The sequence below is a fragment of the Eschrichtius robustus genome, chromosome 4 (genome assembly GCF_028021215.1).
Source record: "Eschrichtius robustus isolate mEscRob2 chromosome 4, mEscRob2.pri, whole genome shotgun sequence".
In the NCBI taxonomy this organism is placed as follows: Eukaryota; Metazoa; Chordata; class Mammalia; order Artiodactyla; family Eschrichtiidae; genus Eschrichtius; species Eschrichtius robustus.
In genome coordinates, this window is record NC_090827.1 from 30,473,529 (window position 1) to 30,498,203 (window position 24,675).

A 24,675-nucleotide genomic window follows, 5' to 3' on the forward strand; every position below is an offset into this window, starting at 1 on the left:
TAGAATATTTTAATACATTCCTATAAAAATATGTAAAGATTTTATTGAATATAAAAACCATGAAAGACTGTTCTTTTCATATGAATTAATCTTCAGGCCATTGATTTTCCATGCCTTCTTTTATGTCATGAACCCTACTTTCAGTGTCCTTTATCAAAGAATGAGGTATAAGTTGGCTTATAGAAATCAAGAGAGCCAGAGTGAGACGTAGTGTAAGAAACCAAACAATGGTGGTTTTGGCTATTCCCCTCTGTCATTTTCAGAGAAATTGAATTTTAGGCAAAATACCCAGTTTAATCCCTATAAAAGGTAATATGACTTCAAATTAAAAAAAAAAAATCTGAGAGCATTACGCTTGAAAAACACAAGCTTTCAAAGCATTTGGAATTTGAGGTTTAGTTTTATAATTTGATTTCCTGACATTAAATCATTCATAAACTATGTGGAAACTATTTATATGCTTATTTATATATTTTCAAAGAAATCCAGGTCTTTAACAAACTTTTTCTGACAAATTAACAATTACAAACTGCCAGAGGATATGTTAGTAAATTACATGGTTCACTTTTCTCTTTTTGGAATTTATAGGATAATATATAAATTGTTTGGGGGTGTGGTTCAAGCAAGTGACAGATGGACACCAATAATGCTTAAGGTATGAGTAACCACCATCTAAATGTTTCATAAGCAGGGAAAACGTTGGAACGCCAAATGGAAAGAAGCCAAAGTTGGTGTGATTCCAGTGCAAGACATGAAACAGGAGGTGAACCCAGAGGAGAGGAAGAACAGAAAGAAGATGAAAAAGATCAGGAAGAGGAGGAAGACCCGTACACTTTTGCTGAGATTGATGACAATGAATATGACACGATACTGGCCAAGAGGAGTACAAAGAAAAAACTGGGAAGTCGGTCATTCATTATGAACAGACCTCCTGCTCCCACACCACGACCCACAAATATCCCTCCAAAAGAGGAAACTACACCTTATATAGCACAAGGTAATTTGTTTTGTTGCTGCTGTTACTGTTTGTGTGTGTGTTTTTTGGGGGGTGGCCTCTTTTTGGGTGGGATCTAAAGTCCCAAAGATGAAAAGCATCTTTTCGAGTCATGGGTAAGCTGTATTGGACCATTTTTAAATTTAAAAATACGATGAATAAAGAAAATAAGAACAATATGTAGGGCTCTGGTTTGTAATTGTTGATTAAGGAGGATAATTTTGACAAACCATCCAAAGAGCATGAAACCATAATATGTGTGGAGAAATACTGTTTGATGCTTCTTCCATAATTCTGTAAGAGGGAAGCTCAACACCTGTGAATAATGCGCAATACAAGAAGAGAAGGTAGGTACTTTACTTTTTGCCCCTCATTCCATTTAAGATAACTTTAAAACCCTAAACAGTTTTGAGTACTAGAATCTTAGATATGCAACCCCAGTTCCTCTGATAATTGCACTTCACCCCAATGATTAAGATTCACTTCATCCATGATAGAATTTCTACTTCATTTTAGACTTCAATTCTCCTTTCTCATCTCAGTTAAATCTAAATAAAAAACTAGCAGATCCCTAGAGCTTTTTTATATCTGTAACCCCAGCAGGATATACTGACTTTGCTGTTCTTTCCTAACACTCTTGTGTTCTCTGGTTTGGTGCACTCCATGAGTCCCTAGTGTCTAAGACGTGACTTTTATTCATCAGTGTATCACAGGCACATGCACTGAGTGTCTTTGGGGGTTAAGGTACCATCCTAGAGACTGAGAATGTGGAATAAAACAATGTCTGCATCCTTGAGGAGTTCTAGGCAACAGCTATGCAAATAAATATACAGTACAATTTGACCCTTTATTAGAGATTTTTGAACAAAATGTTTGGAATCAAACAAATTTTGGGGTGACAACTAAAGCTGAGAGGCAATATATTATACATTCAAATAGCCTAAACCGGGTACCCAAACAGAGTATTTAAATATATACCACAAATCCACTCAAAAAGAACACAGTTACTCATCTGTGCTTAACATGTTCAAAAGAAACCATTCTATTGTTTAAGCGGTATGTGTTGAGAGGTTTGTATAAGAAAATTTAGCAAGTTTTTTACCAATGTACTAGATACCTACTTAACAGTGATCTACTGCTGATAATTTTCAAGACACTATTATAAAAAGGAAACAATAACAAATTAATAAAGGTTTCAGCTAAAATAAAATGTCAGCTGGAACAATTATCTAGATTATTAAGGGAGGGAATAAGCTGTAATTAGAACTTCGCAGATTGTCTACCATAGTGGCTCTAGGATATTACAGTCAGGCCTTCATATCCGTGGATTCCACATCTGAGGATTCAACCAACTGCACATAGAAAATATTCAATAAAAGAAAATTCCAGAAAGTACCACAAAGCAAATCTGCCTCCAGGGCAACTGCTTACATAACATTTATATTGTATTTACAACTATTTTTATAGCATTTACATTGCATTAAGTATTATAAGTAATCTAGAGTGATTTAAAGTATACGAGAGGATGTGCAGAGGTTATTGGCAAATACTATACCATTTTAGAAAAGAGACTTGAGCATCTGCAGATTTTGGTATGGGGGAGGGGTGTCCTGGAACCAATTCCCTGCAGATGCCAAGGGACAACTGTACTAGCTCTTTGACAAGGTTACTAAATCCCAATAAATAATTTTGAAGAGGGAAGTTAGATATATAACTCAATAAAAGAATTTAGTTATATTCTGGAAATTTTTGAAGAGGTACATCATCTTCTGTATCTCAATCTCTAGGGAGTTCTCAGGACCACAATATAGACTCCCATGTTGCGTTTCTCTGCTTTTTGCTCTTTATCTTGTCATCCTTCTATCAACTGTCATATTCTTATTTTCCACGAGTGCATTCTTGTTTTCCGTTTGTTCTTGTTCTATATCATTCTTTTCTCTTTCTTTAGTGGTGGTGCAGGCAATGAAGTTCAATATCTTTGTCATGGCTTTCGTTTCGTTTTGCTTTGATTTCAGTTTTTAAATTTCTGCGATTTTTATTTTTCTTTAGTTCTCATATTGTCTCTATTATCTTTGCTTGTTGTTTGTTTGTTTCGTCTGGAATGCTTGATGCCCCCATAAAATATCTGACTATTCTTAGCGATGCTTTCGTGCTTAAGAATGAAGCACCAAAAATCTGAATGGAAACTCTACTTGCTAACTTTTGGATTGCACTGTAGGGTAATGAGGTAACCAGCTTTTTCACTGAATTACCCCAAAGTGTTAGTTTAGAAAGATCTATTCTCTACGTTTTTCAATATTTCTAGAATAAATTCCAACTAACTCTAACCTACATTTATATACCTGGTTGCCAGCACACTGATATCAGAGTGTGGGAAAAAGACTGGGAAATTTCACCACACAGAGTGCACTATTTAACTTGTTCTCCCTGTGTTCAGTCCAGTGTATAACTCCTTCCACCCACTGTGCCTTGTGTGCCATGGTCAGAACTACTTCTATTCACTTTCTCCAAGGACAAACTGTCCATCATAGATGATTGCCTCATTTCATTAGAGAAGGAATTAGAGACAATGACTGCTTTAGACTGTCAACCAAGCCCCACATTAAATAAGAGAATTGAGATGGTTTTCCTCCTCATTCATATATTTATTAATTACATAAAGATTTATTGAGTACCAAATGATAAAGTCTTTCTCTGTGTTAATTATGTAAATCTCCTACATAGCAGTGGTACAATTTGTCATTTATACACACACACACACACACACACACACACACACACAGAGGAACTTTAAAGAATCTTAGAAATCTTGAGTTTCTAAGAACTTTTAAAGGCTATTTATCTCATCCCAAGCCCAACACCCTTCAACATTTACAAGAAATCTTTCATTCAATTACACAATCTAATTTGTTCTAACAACATTTGTGTTATATGCAGACAGGAATCAGTGTTACATTCTGTGATTTCGTTTTTGTTTTTCTAATTTTTTAAAAATTAATTAACTTATTTTTTATATTTATTTATGGCTGTGTTGGGTCTTCGTTTCTGCGCGAGGGCCTCCTCTAGTTGCGGCAACCGGGGGCCACTCTTCATCGCGGTGTGCAGGCCTCTTCACTATCGCGGCCTCTCTTGCTGCGGAGCACAGGCTCCAGACGCGCAGGCTCAGTAGTTGTGGCTCACGGGCCTAGTTGCTCCGCGGCATGTGGGATCCTCCCAGACCAGGGCTCAAACCCGTGTCCCCTGCATTAGCAGGCAGATTCTCAACCACTGCACCACCAGGGAAGCCCCTTGTTTTTGTTTTTGTTTTTGTTTTGCACCTAAGTATATAAAAGCACGTATGGTTATTTTCTCCATGTTTCAGATCAGTAACAAAAACTGAACTGTAAATGAGGTCTTCAAAGTCCCTTTCCATTATTTCTTCCTTTTCTCTTTCACTAGAATATACTTGCTTGCTTCTTCCTTTTATGCTATTGATTGTTGATCATTCTGTTCTCACATTAGGAAAACATTACCTCATCAGCCAATCCTTTTGTGATGTTCTTTGCATTTCACAGGGTAAATGTCTTTCATCACGGCTTCCTTTTTTCTTTCCTAGCTCAGGCAAATCTATTAAATAGAATATCCACCATTTTCCAGAAAGCCATCCATTCAATTAGAAGAACATTAATTTACCCCAATTCTTGCCAGAGCACAGAAGTTGTAGCAGAATGCTGGCACATCCAGGGTGTGTTAAAGTAGCCAGAAGAGAAGGATGTGGAGTAGGGGATGGAAAAAGAATGCAGGATGCATAATCCCAACTACTATTTCAGAAACTCAAGAAAGTTATAGCAAAGTGACTAGGCAAATAAACCAGAGAGATACAGGAAAATCATGTTGGCTTTTGTGAGATAATGGGAGAGAGAGATATATATATATATACACACATATATATATATATTCCGAACATATATATATATAGGTTTCTACCCTCAGTTCCTGACACAGAGATCCTGAAACCCTTGCAATTTCCTGGGTGGTAGGAGTGTTTTTGTTCTAATGAGGTGGCTCTGAGTGGACTCCTGGATGGCTCCTGGAGGAGGGTTAGAATGGGAAAGTCCAAGCAGTGATTAGAAGCTTGGAATTTTCAGCCCTAACCCTATTCTCTAGAGAAGGGCGAAGGGCTAAAAATGGAGTTAATGATCAACCATGCCTATGTGAGGAAGCCTCAATAAGACCCTGATATTAGGGGTTTCCAGGAGCTTCCAGGTTGGCAAACAGGTCCACATAGGAAAGGTGACACACCCAAGCTCCATGGGTACAGACTTACCTGTACTGGGGACTCCCAGACCTTGCCCTATACATCTCTTTATCTGGCTGTTCATCTGTATCCTTTATCATATTCTTTAAAATAAGTGTTTCCCTGAGTCCTATGAGCTGCTCTAGCAAATTAATCAAACCTGAGGAGGGGGTTGTGAGAATCTCCAATTTGTAACCCAATCAGACAGAAATCGTGGGTAACCTGGGAATCTACCACTTTGGATTGGCATCTGAAGTAGAGAGGAAGCAGGCTTGTGGGACTGAGCTCTTAGTCTGTGGGATCTGACACTACCTCCAGGTAGATATTCTCAGAATTTAATGAAATTAAATTCAGTTGGAGGATATCCAAATGGTGTTGAAGGGCTGCTTGGTGGGGGAAAATCCGCACACATTTGATGACCAGAAGCGTCTGAAATGAAGTGTGAGAGTAGAGGAGACACACGGGAAAGAAAGGCCCAGGAGGAAAAGTGGGTTTTCCCAATGCTGCTTCGCAAGGACGATTCAGATTTGCTGATATCACCTAAGCAAATAACGTCATATATCTGAGATGCAAATTCCTCATTGTAAGTTGGGAATAGAAATAACATCTACTTTAAGGATTGTTGTCATCTTTAAGTGAGATAAAATTAACAACTACTCAGGACAATACTTAGTATGTGATATACACTCAATAGATAATAATTAAAAGCAATTCTACTTTGTCTTTCCTCAGTTTCTGGGCAGATGGTGACTTTGATTAACTTCAAATTCTAGAAGAAGTGTGTGCTTCCTAGATTCTGGGGAGTTAGAAGTTAAGGAAACTATTACAGATGGAATTGGGGTCAGGATAGCCTTTCCTCTAAAGGAACAAGTTGGCTTAGTCTACTCCTTATGATAATAATTATTAGGCAACTTTCATGATAATTTCTAATTCATGAAATAATCCTGCATAGTTGGCATTAATAGGCTCATTTTAGAGATACGGAGGGAATTCACTGGTGGTCCAGTGGTTAGGACTCCGTGCTTTCACTGCCGAGGTCCCTGGTTGGGGAACAAAGGTCCCACAAGCTGCACGGCGTGGCCAAAAAAAAAAAAAAAAAAAAAGAGGTACTTTTCCTAAAAAGCAAGGTATGCAATAAATAAATAAATAAATAATTTTAAAATAGAGATACGGAAACTGATGTTCAGTGAGTTTCAGTGTCTTGCCTATGATGATAAAACAAGGAAGGGGAAGATGTGTGATTTGGACCCGACCCAGCTCAATCTGGCTACCACATTTGTACACATGGTAGGACAAATTTTCTTCCTTGATGTATTTATTTCTGGGTCATTAGTTAATATTTATTTCTTCCTTCTAACCCATAAGATCCATAAAAGAAGAGACCAATCATTTGTTTTTGCCCTTCAAAACCTCATCTGTTTTTGTATCTTTGGTGCCAAGCTCAGTGCTAAATTCATAGCAGAAACCATGAATATTTGATGAATATTAATTGAATGAATACAAGGGCGAATAAATGATAAAAGTAACAAGAACTACATCAATGTGGGTAGAATAGGAGACTTCACTAACACTACAGAGGATGGTGAGAAGAATATATCAATCTAGTAATTCCTAAATTTCCCCTCTTTTAAACCATCTAAGTACTCCTAATTTGAAGAGGGGATCCTGTACCTAAGGGGACAAAGTTCTAGGATATTCACTTATAGCTAAGCATTGTAACTGCTTTCACACAGCATAACATATCAGAGAGAAGCTCTATTTCCACCATCACCACCATCTCCTATCCCCAGAAATGTGACTTATTAATACAAAATTGAATCCATGGTTCATTTTATTTTATTTATTTATTTTTTTTTCACACACACACACTGTATTTTATTTTTACAAGAGATAAATAGACTGACACCAAGCATTGTACATGGATGACCACAACAAAAGCAACAATGATTGCAATTACCAAACATGAAACACACTCATACTATGTCATAATATTGACATTCAGTCCAGTAATCCTCCACTGTAACAGCTCCTTTACTTTGCAGTGAAAATTGATTTGTATATTCTTTGCCTCTGAGTCCTTGTGGGATTTTTTTTTTTTTAATTCAGACAGAAAGTCACAAAAATTATACTCATCCTCATCAGTTCACTCAGTCCCATGTAATTAATTTCTTTTTTCATCTTGATCTTTTGTTAGCACTTTTATGAGTTCATCAGTTTTTCATTAGAGTTCTGAAAATCCTTATTCATTCAGTTCAGCAGTACAGTCAGTTACCAGAAACCTGTACTTGTCAGAGTCTTTTCCATGAATTTCTTGAAGATGAAACCCTTTTATAGGAACATATTTGCAAAAGCATCAGAGTACACCCAGAACTGTCTGTAAATGACAAAAGACTTAAAAATGACCACAGTTAAAGATTTGATGAAAGTTCATAATAATGCAGTTGGCAAGAAAATTAGTTATTTCTGAGATATACATTTTAAAGTAATAACTAGGATTATTACTTATAACATTATACCAGAACATATAAGATTTTTAGAAATTTCATGTAATGTCTGAAACATTTATATTAACATATTTCCATACATATTTCCATACAAATACAAATATAAGATTTTTAGAAATTTCATGTAATGTCTGAAACATTTATATTAACATATTTCCATACAAAAAACCCAATGAAAGTTTAGTATTAGTTGTTTTGTTTGTTTGTTTTTTTATACTGCAGGTTCTTATTAGGCATCAATTTTATACCCATCAGTGTATACATGTCAATCCCAATCGCCCAATTCAGCACACCACCATCCCCACCCCACCGCAGTTTTCCCCCCTTGGTGTCCATATGTCCATTCTCTACATCTGTGTCTCAACTTCTGCCCTGCAAACCGGCTCATCTGTACCATTTTTCTAGGTTCCACATACATGCATTAATATACGATATTTGTTTTTCTCTTTCTGACTTACTTCACTCTGTATGACAGTCTCTAGATCCATCCACTTCTCAACAAATGACTCAATTTCGTTCCTTTTTATGGCTGAGTAATATTCCATTGTATATATGTACCACAACTTCTTTATCCATTTGTCTGTTGATGGGCATTTAGGTTGCTTCCATGACCTGGCTATTGTAAATAGTGCTGCAATGAACATTCGGGTGCATGTGTCTTTTTGAATTATGGTTTTCTCTGGGTATATGCCCAGTCGTGGGATTGCTGGGTCATATGGTAATTCTATTTTTAGTTTTTTAAGGAACCTCCATATTGTTCTCCATAGTGGCTGTATCAGTTTACATTCCCACCAACAGTGCAAGAGGGTTCCCTTTTCTCCACACCCTCTCCAGCATTTGTTGTTTGTAGATTTTCTGATGATGCCCATTCTAACAGGAGTGAGGTGATACCTCATTGTAGTTTTGATTTGCATTTCTCTAATAATTAGTGATGTTGAGCATCTTTTCATGTGCTTCGTGGCCGTCTGTATGTCTTCTTTGGAGAAATGTCTATTTAGGTCTTCTGCCCATTTTTGGATTGGGGTGTTTGTTTCTTTAATATTGAGCTGAATGAGCTGTTTATATATTTTGGAGATTAATTCTTTGTCCGTTGATTCGTTTGCAAATATTTTCTCCCATTCTGAGGGTTGTCTTTTCGTCTTGTTTATGGTTTCCTTTGCTGTGCAAAAGCTTTGAAGTTTCATTAGGTCCCATTTGTTTATTTTTGTTTTTATTTCCATTACTCTAGGAGGTGGATCAAAAAAGATCTTGCTGTGATTTATGTCAAAGAGTGTTCTTCCTATGTTTTCCTCTAAGAGTTGTATAGTGTCCAGTCTTATATTTAGGTCTCTAATCCATTTTGAGTTTATTTTTGTGTATGGTGTCAGGGAGTGTTCTAATTTCATTCTTTTACATGTAGCTGTCCAGTTTTCCCAGCACCACTTATTGAAGAGACTGTCTTTTCTCCATTGTATATCTTTGCCTCCTTTGTCATAGATTAGTTGACAATAGGTGCGTGGGTTAATCTCTGGGCTTTCTATCTCGTTCCATTGATCTATGTTTCTGTTTTTGTGCCAGTACTATATTGTCTTGATTACTGTAGCTTTGTAGTATAGTCTGAAGTCAGGGAGTCTGATTCCTTCAGCTCCATTTTTTTTCCTCAAGACTGCTTTGGCTATTCGGGAACTTTTGTGTCTCCATACAAATTTTAAGATGATTTGTTCTAGCTCTGTAAAAAATGCCATTGGTAATTTGATAGGGATTGCATTGAATCTGTAGATTGCTTTGGGTAGTATACTCATTTTCACAATGTTGATTCTTCCAATCCAAGAACATGGTATGTCTCTCCATCTGTTGGTATCATCTTTAATTTCTTTCATCAGTGTCTTATAGTTTTCTGCATACAGGTCTTTTGTCTCCCTAGGTAGGTTTATTCCTAGGTATTTTATTCTTTTTGTTGCAATGGTAAATGGGAGTGTTTCCATAATTTCTCTTTCAGATTTTTCATCATGAGTGTATAGAAATGCAAGAGATTTCTGTGCATTAATTTTGTATCCTGCAACTTTACCATATTCATTCATTAGCTCTAGCAGTTTTCTGGTGGCAGTTTTAGGATTCTCTATGTATAGTATCATGTCATCCGCAAACAGTGACAGTTTTACTTCTTCTTTTCCAATTTGTATTCCTTTTATTTCTTTTTCTTCTCTGATTGCCGTGGCTAGGACTTCCAGAACTATGTTGAATAATAGTGGTGAGAGTGGACATCCTTGTCTCGTTCCTGATCTTAGAGGAAATGCTTTCAGTTTTTCACCATTGAGAATGATGTTCACTGTGGGTTTGTCATATATGGCCTTTATTATGTTGAGGTAGGTTCCCTCTATGCCCACTTTCTGGAGAGTTTTTATCAGAAATGGGTGTTGAATTTTGTCAAAAGCTTTTTCTGCATCTATTGAGATGATCATATGGTTTTTATTCTTCAATTTGTTAATATGGTGTATCACATCGATTGATTTGCGTATATTGAAGAATCCTTGCATCCCTGGGATAAATCCCACTTGATCATGGTGTATGATCCTTTTAATGTGTTGTTGGATTCTGTTTGCTAGTATTTTGTTGAGGATTTTTGCATCTGTATTCATCAGTGATATTGGTCTGTAATTTTCTTTTTTTGTAGTGTCTTTGTCTGGTTTTGGTATCAGGGTGATGGTGGCCTCATAGAATGAGTTTGGGAGTGTTCCTTCCTCTGCAATTTTTTGGAAGAGTTTGAGAAGGATAGGTGTTAGCTCTTCTCTAAATGTTTGATAGAATTCACCTGTGAAGCCATCTGGTCCTGGACTTTTGTTTGTTGGAAGATTTTTAATCACAGTTTCAATTTCATTACTTGTGATTGGTCTGTTCATATTTTCTGTTTCTTCCTGGTTCAGTCTTGGAAGGTTATACTTTCTAAAAATTTGTCCATTTCTTCCAGGTTGTCCATTTTATTGGCATAAAGTTGCTTGTAGTAGTCTCTTAGGATGCTTTGTATTTCTGTGGTGTCTGTTGTAACTTCTCCTTTTTCATTTCTGATTTTATTGATTTGAGTCCTCTCCCTCTTTTTCTTGATGAGTCTGGCTAATGGCTTATCAATTTTGTTTATCTTCTCAAAGAACATGGTTCATTTTATTAAGAGATATGTTTCTGGATTTTTTATTCCATTCTTGGTATACTAAACCTAATTTTATGTTAATAACCGTGAAAAGAATAACTCATTTTTCTTAAATGAAAAGTTTTTGAAGTCTGCCTGCTTTCAAAAATCATATTCTCTCCATCTTTTTCTCCCTATAATATTGGAAAGGATCAGGTTCATTAAGCTTCAAGAATATAGAGGAATTAACATGGATTTACAGTCCTTCTTAGTGACAAAATTCTTGATTTAAGACAAATCAAAGAAAGAAATGAGCACTTTTCATAGTGTAGATAGGTGGGTAGTAAAACTATATCCATAAATCATGCAAAGAGATGACTGCCTGTTTGGGAAATTTTTTCAAATTTTTTTCAAATCAAAGGACAATTTCCCATTTTCCCGTCACACAATTAATAAAACCAAGATCCTTCTTCAGAGTTCATGTTGCTGATTTGGGGTAGAATATAATTTCCCTTTCAATTTTCAATTGCTACTGAGTTGCCCTTGGCATTTTACAGTGCAACAAAGTTGTGTGCGACCTTTTTGAGAGCTACTCAGCTACTGGGACCCCAAAATGTCAAGTACAACTCAGTTGCTCTCAGAAATTTTCCACTTGCAATTCACTTGTACTTGAAATTGATCACATACAATGCAATGGAAATGCAAACAGAAAAAAAAAAAACCTTGTAGAATCTCTTAGGAAAATTAATCCATATCATTATAAATGGGGCAGAATGGATTGGCCTCTATCCTCATTAGTGAAGAAATATTGTCAAATGGATTAAAGTAAGCCTTAGATCAAGTGCCCTAGGTTCTACTCTCTGGCCCGGTGACCTTGTCCAAACCATGAGCTTCAGGACTTTGTATATATATCACAGGTAGTCTCAGGATAGAGGACATATTTATCATCTATTTGTAAGCCCAGTGTCCCTGCCTTCCCCGTCATCCTCTGCGTCCCTCCTTTTCCTGATAGAGTACTGGCACAGCTCTGACAAGAAGCAGTTGTTCAGACGTGTGCTCACATTGGGAATTCTGGTCTTTTTCCCCTTAACATACGTTGCTCCTAGAGTCTCTGTTAAATTTGTCTTTTAGTAGAAGCCCAATTGGCCTAGAGTAGCAGTTCTTAACGGGTGGTGATTTGTCTCCCAGGAGACATTTGGAGACATTTGGCAATGTTTAGAGACATTTTGATTGTCATGGCTAAGACAGTACTACTGGCATCTATGCTAGGCCACAAAACCTGTCTCAACAAATTTAAGAGGATAGAAATTATATCAAGCATTTTTTCCAACCACAACGGTATGAAACTAGAAATCAGTTACAGGGGAGAGATGGGAAAAACACAAACATGTGGAGACTAAGCAACATGCTACTAAAAAAAACAATGGGTCAGTGAAGAAATCAAAGAGGAAGTCAGAAAATAAAATGAAATGAAAATAAAAACACAACTTTCCAAAATCTATGGGACACAGCAAAAGCAATGCTGAGAGGGAAGTTTATAGCAAAACAGGTCCACCTCAAGAAACAAGAAAATCTCAAATAAGCAGCCCTGTCCTTTTGAAATTTTCAATCTGCACTTTTGGAGTCTTATTGACAGAACTAGTATTTAATATTTGTTCAACGTGAACGTGACCAGATCCTCCTGGTTACTTCTTAGGACAGCAATATTTCCTGATATAAGAGAAAAGAAAAAGGCCAGAGAAATTACTTTTGGTAATCACTAAGCATGAACCAAAAGGTGAACTCATCGCGCTTCTAGAGTATTGCAGTGACTTCCTAACAACCCAAACCACTTCTCTTTGAAACAAAAGGAAAATTACCAGGGATGTTACTGGAGGAATGTCTACACTGATATCATTTTTTATTGACTACAAGTGTTCAAGAAGTAAAATCAAGCAGTGAGCACACATGAAATCATATGGGAGGAAACGAGCCCCTAGTCCAGTGCTCTGCAAGCAGTAGTTGTTCAATACATGTTGCCTGCCTGGTAGCAAAATGAAGAAAGACCTGCCTACCCAGTGGTGGAGTAGAGACTTTGCTGATAAACTCATTACAATGGCCTCAAGCTCTAATTACACAGAATTCCATAAACTGATTGCTCTCTTTCTCTCAATGTCCCAACTTCCTGGATAAGAAACATTTCAAGAATAGCAATATTCTTATTTGCATCAAAGAGGATAAAAATGCAAATAAAAACAGTCTGTATTCTACTCTAATGAAAATTCAGTTCCTTAGAAGTAGAAAAAGTAATTTATAGTGAGATTTCCTGGTTTGGGAGAGGATTTTTATGGGAACACGTCTATCAGACTTAAAGTTTCCATTACAAACTGGAAAGAAAATTAATGTTTTCTCCTTAGGAAACCAAAGCATTCATTGATATTTCCACTGAATTAGAATTTCTCTGCTATTTTCCTTCATGCAGATATGTACTTTCCAACTTCCCATCGCCACCAATCTCCCGAGTACACTAACCACATCCGTGACCTCATGTGTGCTGGCTGATCATTTGTAGATTCTCCCCTCCCACCCCCCAAAAAGAAGCCGCAACTCCTGACTATATGTCTGCAGTCAGTAAACTACTTTCAGGTGAAAGACCTTCATGTTATGTGTCTGATGTGACTATTTCTGTCTGTGGCCATGACACCCCTAGCATGCCTATTCAAATGTGGTGACCTGTGTTTGATAAATGTGTTGAAATTGGCAACCCATAACTATTGCTAACAGAATGAAATGGTGCTTTTAAGCTGACTGGAGTGCTCAGTCTATCTTGATCCATTTGCAAAGAGGCTACATCTCTTCTCTGAGCTTGGATTTGATTAGTCAGTATGACTACTCATAGGGTTAGAACATTCTGTTCCCTGCCTTCACTGGCTAGACAAAGGGGTTGTTTACACTGCTTTCCTTTACCTCACTCTGCCTTTCTGTAATTACCATTCACAGGGTGCAAACTGGGGGAACAAGGTAGGAAGAGTAAGGCTACAGAGGTTGCGTTATGACCCTTGCCCTTCCTGATTGTTTCTTACCTCTGCCCTCTCTCATGAGTAGGCCCTAATGACACATTTGACTTTTGCTTAAAATAATACACCAAAGTGGAGGACAGTATGGAAACTGACCGCATTTTATTGACCTTTGCATCCTTAGGACCTAGCACAGCACTTAGCTACATAGTTAGCAATCTAATGAAAGTTTGCTGAGTGTTTAGTAAACATACTGCTGCCACCTATACTGAGGACCTGAGGCACAATACAGATTTGTATATTTCATTTTATGCCAAATCCCTAGTTTCAAGAATCATCATCAGTGATAGGTATGCAGCTCTAAACAGCATTTCACTTCACACTTCTAATGGGCATGGAACATCAAGGGGTTTGTGGTTTGTAATTCATATCTTTATGAACGCATTTGGCTACGCATTACACAGACTTTCCATTAGCTTAGCCACTTATCAAATAATTCCAAATAAGCTTTATCAGATTTTCAAAGAAGGGCAGCCCTGGAAGAATCTGTTTGCTTGAAACAGGCCACTAGTAAGGTTGACGTGAAGAACGTTCTTGCAGAAGCAACCTGGAAAGACAACTAGTGCAAGTGAATTTGTTATATTTCCCCTTCTCCTCCTCCTCTGCTCTTCTGATTGTTCTGCTTTGCTTAACATTTTGAACATTTAATACTATGCTAATTTTTTCCATTCAGTGTCATTTCTATTCTAGAGAAAATTTTATAGAAGTCATTCCACCAACTATTTAAAATAAATGGGGGTGATATTTGGGGCATGTGCATTGTTTGAGATTATTTTGAACCTCAAAAATTGTTTTTCTTTCTTTATGGACTTTTTTAATGTTTAAAGGTAGTGACAGCTACTAATAATGCATTCATTAGCCTTTCTCCTCAAATTCCAATTTTAGGTAGGAAGAGAAAAATAAGGTTTCACTAGGGCAGAGTCATCAAAACTGACGTTACGTCATAATTGCCTTCATAGCATCATTTGAACGTTGACGCAATAAAATGCGGTCAAAAATAATATTCTCCAGGAATTCAAACACAGAGGGACAGGACTGTCTTCATGTATTATGAAAAACTAACATTGGTCTGTGATTTAACTGGCTAGTGTTTTTGTTAGTCTAAGCCCCCAGTAAAAAGAATCTCCCCCTCAAAGCATAGCATTCTATTTAAATTCATGTTCATTGGAGAATTCATCCAGGAACCATTTGGCCTGGAATGACTTGGGAAAAAAGAATTGGTAGCGTTTTGGAATATCAGAACTGAGTAAGACACTAGAGATCATCTCATCTAAGCCTTAACTTTATTGGCAAAGGAAATAAAGGCCCAGAAGGAGAAAGCCATTTTCCCATGTCATGCACGTTGATAATGTTAAGGCAAAACTATACCCCTTCCACTGTGCCAAGCAGATTAGCATTCTAGTATATAGATTGTTTTTCAGTTGCTATATGTTTAGAACAGAGTCTCATCTTACCAAAAATCCTGTTGTGTAAAGATATATACCTTCCATATATAAATCTGAATGATCCATATACCCAGTGCTTGGTTCTCCCTATATCATGGATTTTATAGTTACCTCTCATAAACGTTGTGTGGGTGAGATGGTAAACATAAAATGTATAAAGCTTTCTAGAACAAAGATTTCGCTGGTAGAAGCAATTTAAATGTTTCAGCTAATATTCACTGCAAAAAGAAAGATTAACAAGGTCTGGAATTTTATATCTATGTATTCTTTTCCTAAGGCTGACAGAGCATGTGTCCTTGGTATGCATGTTTGCATTGGTGATCATTTGGACGGGCTAGCTCTTTCTTCAAGAAACACGTTAATATAGGTGTCTTCCCAAGGTTAACTTATATTCAAAAACACCTCCCAGCTTTCATAACAATGAGAAACAGTGTGTTTGGCAATATGCTAATTGCTAATTGAGTTCTTGTAAGGAAATGAGGCTTGTCTATAGGTGAAAGGAGGGGAACAGTTGTAGTGGGTGGAGCTGGAGGTGAGTTAGGAGGGAATTTCAAGGGAGGTTATTGTGGTAGAGAGGATTTTGGTACGATGGGGCATGATTTAGTGCCCCTCCTGCTCTTAATGAGTTCTGTTATCAGCACTTTCATCTTCATTCTACTCAGAGCCTCCTACTCTCCCACCCCAATCCTCCACCCCATCCCAGGCTGTTCTAGCTACAAACGCTGCTGAAATGTCAACAATAAAGAAATATGCTGCTCTCACTTCTTAATCTAGAAACTGAGCATGTTTACCTGTTTAACATTTACTGTATTTCACAAAGTCTGGACATGTGTTGTCAACAAATGTATTTCAATAAAATGTAAGGTGTAAAGTGATTTTTAACAAATGAATGCCAAAAAGCTGGAAAAAAACTCTAGTACTCCATAGCTTGAAAATTTATCAGAGTTCTTAAAACTTATCAATTAATATACTTTTTATTGGAAGAATTTATTTTCTGAATTTATCTTTGGATTCAGATTATTTCCCATAGTAATGATGCCGGATTACAGCTTTTTTGTCTGAGACAGTCTCAGTTACTATCTTAACAATATTGGCGAAAAAGCACAGAGTGTCTGCATGTTATTAAAATTTCAAAAGTGTCTTATTCTTTCAAGACTTTCAGAACCGGCCAATGAAAAAAGTCAAGCACCACTTATAAAAATGCTTTTATTATCCTAAAATATATTCACATACCATATATCCATCAGTATATTTTATTTGAGAAAAAAATGTAAGCCACAAACCCAGAACTTGCCAAAAAGTTATATTTAGCATGTTTTCCAAATACTAACTTGAAGCAGAAACTTGATTTTCAACCAAAAATGTTATTTCATGTGTATAATTTCTCTTAAACACATCATACTTTGAAAGTATATTCGCTTCTCCTGTTTGAAGGACAGAGCAGAGTACCCTTTTTCTTGATAACAGCTGGCAGAGTATATGTGCTTAATAAATAATTATTGATTTGATATGGCTTAGGGAACTTTCTTAAATTTGAAAAAAGTGCTATCTGGATTCATCACAGATATGACCTTGATATTAGATTGGTTTAAAGAATACTAAGACCAAAGGCAGAGATCCAAAATAACTGCTGGGCTGCATCTCCCAGGCAGAGTGCTGAAGCACCATCCACACTCCCACTCCAGTGTGCCTCAGCCAGACTGTCCCAGGAACACCTGGGGAGCTGCTAAAAAGAACAGGAGACCCAAGCATGTTGGAAATGCCCTAAAGTTCTTTTTTAACCCCCTCTCTATAGCTCCTTCTTTATCTTATTTTTTTCTTTTGACAGAGCATACTTATTTTACAATTTCTTTCAGATTGTTTTATTACATCTAGTTCTTGGTATGCTGTTTTGCTAGGTTTGTCTCATTGAGGTTTGTCTCCTCATATGATTTGTAATTTTTTTGATTGAAGTGTAGTTGATATATACAATATTCTATAAATTACAGTTGATATGTACAATATTCTGTAAATTACAGTACAATATAGTGATTCACAATTTTTGAGTTAAACTCCATTTATAGTTATTATAAAATATTGGCTCTATTCCCCGTGTTGTACAATATGTCCTCAGTTGTGGACGAGAAGAGCAGCAGTGCTGTGAAGAACCAAAGCGACAGTATGAAGTGCAAGGCTTCAGGGTCCAACTCAACATCTCCACTAACATCTCCACTATCGTTGCAAAATTACGTAGCCCTTTTATATGTTAGTTACTTCCACCTCTCTCATCTATAAACATATGACATCGGACTAAATCTCCAAGGCCTCTTTCAGTTCCCAAACCCTATAGTTTAGACTACCCATAAAAAATAAATGGAAGTCTGGGATGTTCAGTTTCTAAAGTCAAGCTCTAAAGGCTATAGACTTCCTCGTTAACAAATACCAGAAGGCATACGGAACTTTGTGGGAGCTCAATAAATATTAAACAATCAATTTTATCTTTCATCTGCTGAATGGGGTAATGCTGACTTGTCTCACAGAATTCCATGTAAGAAATAATAAATGAGAACAAAGTACTTTTCAGATAATGAAGTAATTCGAATAAGCTGCTTTAATAGGTCTGAGGTCTAGCTAGATGATGCAAGAATAAAGTGTCTTTTTTATTATTACATCTGGGAATACAGCAGTCTTTTCATCTGTTTAAGAAGCAACAGTCTTTATCCTTGCTTATCACCAAAAAGTCAGCATGAGTAATGTCTGTGCAACTGGAATTTTTCATGTGATTTTAGCATTTATCACTTTTAACAAAATGCAGCTTTTATCTTTACCTGATATCAAAATGGAATCATATCTTGATTTAAACAGTTTAATGAGGCGTTCCATCAGCATTATACTACTCTGTGCAAAGAAAATGCTTTTTGAAATGACTGATAAGCTGCACAAATGAGAAAACTGTAAATTTAATAATCCTCCTACTCAAAAAATAATACAATTCAGGAATTGTCACTAAGGAAAATGAAGTATTGCATTTTAATTTCCTACAGTCTTCCAGAGTATGTTGTTTTTTATGTTTATGTTCAATAAATAATCTGTGTTCTATTTTTTACAGTGTTTCAACAAAAGACTGCCAGAAGACAATCTGATGGTGACAAGTTCCATGGTCCTAAGAAACAAGGTACTAACATGAACTTCAGTTTATTTAATAATCTCTAAGTAAGAGTTAAAGTAATCTTATGAACACTGAATAAAGTCTCCTGCGATAGAAGTAAATAATTGTGTACTTGGCTAATTTTACTGTTAAGTTAGTCAGTGTCTTACCCAAATATAATTTTTCCATAGTAAGATTAATGCAAGAAAAGTATTTTAATTAACAAAGCCAAATTATTTTAATTAACAAAGGCAGGAATTTAACAAAGGCCTTACTAGGATATTTGTGGTGATGTTGATGATGTTGTTTGTTATCAGAGCTCCAGGAGGGTCAGGTAAGACGATTTCTCTAACATGCCTCAGAGACCTTTAGAGAGAAGCCTCTGGAACCTAACTTGGTAGGAGGGGCAGATGATTGATGCCCCCATGAAGGGGACCAGCATGGGTTTTCTGTGCTCTGCATTGAACTCCAGTCAAAGATTGTCTCACTATTCTCTTGCCTTAGGTACTGGACCCACCATTTTTTGGAACAATTATTTGTCATGCAGAAAAGAGCTGAACATTTTAGCGCAGAGGCATTTCACACAGGAGGAATATTTTCCTCTTGCTCCATAAGGAGGCAGCTGCCTCCAGCCTTTCCTGACACACTTGGTTCCTATTGAAAAGAGGTCCTCTGGCAGGTTATTTATTATGATTTTTTTCTGATAATAAATCTTTGGTTAAAGTTCAAATATGAAAAACATAAAAGGCGGCAGAGGTGGAGGTAACACTGGATGACTCTGATAATCAATGAGCATGCACAGATGCTTTTAACCTCAACCCACTTTTGAAATAACATCACTCCAAAGTAATATTACCTTGAAATTGTCACTCATAAATCATTGAGAGGGACATTAAAATAAAACAGGGAAGTTATTTCACCAGCAGCCACTGACCACTTCCATAGTCTCTTTGTGTGCCATTGTGAAAATAGCAAAGTGCTGATTGCACCAACTTCTGACACCCACTGACCTATTAAATACGGAACCTCCTGGACTTGCTCCTGGGATGCTATGGATCATCCTCCAAACAAAGGTGTGTCCTTAAATGAGTGGTCACCACCCATCACTTCAAGTGGCATTTCTCACGGCAGCGAGGTCGTACATAGATCATTCTTCCACTGAAGTATGTGGTGTTTGAATGCAGCACAAGATGGACCTGAACTTCCAGTCTCCTACAAATCACTTGGATAGACTACTTATAAATTTGTATGCAAAAAACTCTCCTTATTGGACAATTTTTCATTTCTGGTGATTTCTTAGTTTGAAGGGAAAGATATGTCTTTTTAAGTCTACTATTAGCCTCCCACTGTGCCTTTAGCTCTCTCAAGAAATAAATGTGGAACTCCATATGAGATCATGGTACAATTAGGATCGAACAGTTATTGAAGAATTAAAGTAGAGAAGATTATTCCTATCTGGACTCTTCCACATACCTCACAGAGCTTTGAAAAGAATAAAGAGAAGGGACGCTTTGAGCTCTTCGGGAGAAAGTTTCCCTAAAGCATTTTTAACAAATTATTCAATTATTATCTTTTAATTAAATTACATTAGAATTAAGAGGATGATGTGAAGAAGGCCACAGGAGATGAAAGAAGGGGACAAGTAACAAGTGTAATGAAGGGATCCTCAGAATGCCTGATCTGTCATCCTCTGGTTGTCCCACAGAGAGCAATATAAGAAAAGGCTGCTAATGTTTTTGAAGCTTAGAAGAAACCTATTAGTATTCTAACATATGTATAGAAAAAATAGTCCCTTCTGTACTCAGAATAAAAGGGGAGGAGAGAATGGTGCAAGGAAACAAGAACCTAAGTTATAAAATATTTTACTGGATTAACATCTGTCCATATCTTGTTACTTAATTTGCTTCATCAAGATCAATGATGACCAGATTTTTTTAATTCTTGGGGGTTAGGATACTGAAAATTTTAATCAAATTTTTGTGTGAATTTTTCACTCTCTAGATATTTCAATCCAATTATTGATGATATTTTTGATTAGTCACCTTAGAGCAGTTCCCCTAGATTCCTTTAACTGTGGACATTAGTAATTAAGCAGAATGGAGAAGAATATTGTTCTGTTTTCAAGGAGTAGAGAAACATTGAAATGTTAGGGGAAAAAAAAAAAACCTTCCTGATAACTGCAGTCTGCAGGGAAATCAGAATCTAGCCTGAGAAAAAAATAATTAAGAATAATGGGGAAGGTTTTGAAATTAAAGAATTAAGTACCTAATGGACTTCCTCTGTCCAGCCATTTTTCTCTAAACCTTTTCAGATATTTATGACCATCCAGACCATGGGACATACTAGACAATCAAAACTACTTATTCCTAAATTAATGAATACTCTTCAAATACCCTGGGATTTCATGATGTAATAGGAAAAACAGTGCATGCTTCACCGATGATAATCTCTTTATTTGATAGAGAAAAAAAAGACCCTTTTGTGAAGTGTTTGTCAGAGTCAAGATTTTTTAAAGGGACTGGACAGGTTCTCTAAAGGTTAAAGAAATTATTCAGTTATTTCACTGTATGCTGGAAGGAAAAGGGATTATGAGAGCCAACTATTTTCCCACTGAAAGTATAGGCATTTCAGATGCCCTTTGTTGAAGACTGCCAAGGGATTGCCAGGAAGTTACATTATTGCTAAGTCAAGGAATTTTCCTGAGGAACAGAAAAAAATTAATTGGCACCATTTCCATGGAAACTCAACAGATTTCTTCAACTCAATTTTCACATCCTGGAAAAAATATAAGAAAAATGCTGAGGACTTTGGATCACAGATAAAAGTTTCCATCAAAATACATTTTTAAAATCAGTTTTTCCAAGTTGGTTTTAAAATTAGAAAAATTTTAAATCAGTGCCAGAGTGTTGTCCTCAGAATGTGCTGCTACCACACCTCCACCCACTTCCCAAAATTGAGCCTCACAGAGCAGTCAAGGGTTTGTTCTTCAACGTGGCAAACCAGAGAACTGAATTTGTCAGTGGGTTTGGAATCAATTAGAGTTTTGATGTCTGAGTCCTGTTAACTAAGCTCATGGAGGACTGACTTATAACTCCCAATCCCAATCGATTAAATCTGTTTTATGGGAAGATTTCTTCCCAGTGATGAGAATGCTTGTATTCATTAGACCCTTGCCAAATATTAATAATAAAGTTTTTATAAAATATAATTAGTAATTAGAAGACTACTAAGTGAACATGATCAAGTCAAAGGGTGCTGGAGGAATGTAAGGGCTTTGAGGAATTTAGTTGCCTAAGACCTACCTTAGACATGGACTACAAGTGGAACACATGAGAAAATAATATGCTATAATAATAATAATGTCAAACCAACACACAAAAACCAAAATCTAGCCAAAAGAAACTGTTTGAAAGGCCATATTATGGACAGATTTGGCCTTTAAATATGTTATATTTCAAAAATAATGTGCACAATATAATTTCAAATTTTTGCCATGTTTAACCCATGCTTAAATCCATGTCTCATGTAACAATTCAAATCTCCAACCACTCCCTATCGTATTATAGTATCATTTGCTACAAATTACTTTTGATATTTTCATTTGTTATCATGCATCCCATATTGTCTTCTTATATTTGAGGCACATTTCTCTAAACTCATAATTCTATCAGAACTGGGAAAATAAAAGACGTATCAAGAGAATCATGCTATGCATAAAAACACACAAGAGAAAATAATTATTTTTGATAATGAAGACTATTCAGATGTGTTTAATAAGCAGGCACTGAATCTTATCTGCTCAGTAATTCCATCTTTCTGGCCCCTGTAGGCTTCCAAGTTTGCAATCTCTGATATAGTCTCTGGCCACTAATTCCTCAATGCAGACTGCAAAATCGTTATCAGCTGGTCTTTTCAGGGGGTGTGCATGCTCTTGGGAAAGATATAGTCAGGGAACACATCTTGTATGAGCTCTGTAAGTTCCCAGTGCTGCAGCAGTGTGATGAATGTTAAATAACAGAATTTTCTATAAGTAGGAGACCTGGAGAAATGCAGATGGTATTACCCTTATGTGGGCAAAAGAGAATGCTGGTCCCTGAGGTATTTTCATCTGGCTACTTTTGCCAGTAATTGATATATTAAAAAGAAAAGAGGGGAAATTATCAAAATGTAGTTATTTGTACTCCATAAAAGAATAATGGCTTCAATTCTCTTTTTCAGTGTAACTGACATTTCCATTTGTCATGTTCATAGGAGTTTTTTGTTTGTTTGGTTTCTGTTTTTGTTAAAGTCATACCTGGAAAAACTTGTGTAATAGCTGAGCTCTTGTCTAAAATGGTGATGTGTCAACAGCCAGAAATGCTTGTGAAGGAAAGGCATCAAAAACATGGAATTCTTAATAATAGTGGAAACAAAGACTGGAAAAAAGCTAATGCTGGAATATGGGACTAATTCCAATTAATTCTAAGGTTGAAAAAAGGGGATTGAAACAAATAAAATCAGTAGTCCACCTGCTGACCCCTAGCTATCACTCTACTACACAAATGCTAATTTTTTAAAGTTCTCACCACTGCAGCTCTGGTCTTTCTATACACATGCAGAAAAAGTAGTTCTCCCAGTAGAAAGCATCCTGAGACCCTGCAGTAAAGCTCTGTGAAGGAAAGATGGGATGGGCAAGAAAAATTACTGTTTATTCAGGGAGTTAGTTGCTTGCAGACCTATCAGTACATAGTGCCAAAGAATCATGTTCCACCTATTTGTGACAAAGCTGCACTAGACAAAGCTGCTAAGTCCTGGGATCTTGAGTTAGAATTGCACCAAAGTCCTCTGTAGTCCTAGAGCAGAGAACAAAATTTGATCTGAACACAAGGAATAGAAGCAAAGGATAAACAATCACCAAATCTCTTGTCAAACATGATTCTTTAGATGCGTTCTCTTTTAAGAAGATTGAAGGAGAGAACAAATAAATGATACGAGAACTTCAAAAACCATGTCAAAGGAAAGGAAGGAGAATTTCATCATGAAGACTCAGGATAATTATACTTCTGTAAATGACTTACTTAATGAGTAAGGTTGTCATATATCTTCCCAAGAAGCACCAAGCTATCAGTATGGAGATAGTGGGAAATATGCAAGTGTGCCCTCCCCCAACACACACACACAAAATAAGAACATCTCAACTAATGATGTGTAATTGTTTTTAGAAAATAACTGTAAAGAAGTATGAATTATCTTTAATTTTCATTTATGAAATTAAGCTGAACCATTCAGCTTTCAGGATCAGTGCTAGATACCCACTGACAATATACAGGAGCCAAAAAAGAAAATTTCAGAAAACTGCAAACTCATAAACAAATTGAAAACATAGAGAGGAAACATCAACAGAAAGTCAGGGGTCGAGGTCAGACTGAGATGAAAGCAAAACATATGAAAGACATTTTAGCTGAGATGGCAGGATGAGGTGAAACATGTGACATGAAGAAAATGGATCAAATGACTAGAGGACATATGGCAAAAATAAAATAAACTTGGAAATTAAAATTTCAATAGCAAATTAAAATCCACGTTGGTTATAACAAAAAGGAGTGACAGTGGGTAAAATCAGTTATTGAAGTTGAGAACATAATTGGAAAAGGATTTGTTCCCAATACATGGAAATACTAAAAGCAGTCAAAAGACATGGAGGACAGAAATCCAACTCATGTATAATAGGTGTTTTTAAAAATAGGCTAGAAAATACAGTCAATGACATAGTTTAACAAAGCTTACAGAAGAGTGGGGGAATGAATATGCAGATTGTATGGACTCGCTGTGATCTAGCAAAAAATAAGGAAATATACCCACATTTAAAAGCATCTTAGCAAACCGCTTTAGTTATAAAGATGAAGAAACAACCCTAAAGTATTGAGGAAATATGTTAACTTAGATTTTCTGTTAAAAAATCAGAATCAGTTTTACAATTTAGAAAATGATGTAACAAAAATTTGAGATAATGGACTACATGATTTATTGGGAAAACGTTGCAACTTATATTTAGTCAGCTAATGTGTTTGTGTAAGAAGAAAACAAATATATTTTTTGGATGTCCAAGATTTTAGAAAAGATAGCATTTCTATGTCATCATGAAAGTATTCCCCAAAATATCTTCTAAATAAGTGAGAGATACTTAGCAA

General features: G+C 36.3%; 1 protein-coding gene across 6 annotated transcripts in view; it reads left to right on the plus strand.

Annotated features, from left to right (window-relative positions):
* Positions 1 to 24,675, plus strand: part of BANK1 (B cell scaffold protein with ankyrin repeats 1) — a 498,930-nt gene that overhangs the window by 454,463 nt on the left and 19,792 nt on the right. For 4 of the 6 annotated variants that reach the window (XM_068542510.1, XM_068542507.1, XM_068542512.1 and 1 more), the window contains 2 exons: positions 689 to 997; positions 18,467 to 18,532. In XM_068542510.1, the coding sequence (XP_068398611.1) occupies positions 689 to 997; positions 18,467 to 18,532 (375 nt within the window). The remainder of the gene's footprint in view (positions 1 to 688; positions 998 to 18,466; positions 18,533 to 24,675) is intronic. The other 2 variants (XM_068542511.1, XM_068542509.1) reach the window with 1 other exon arrangement.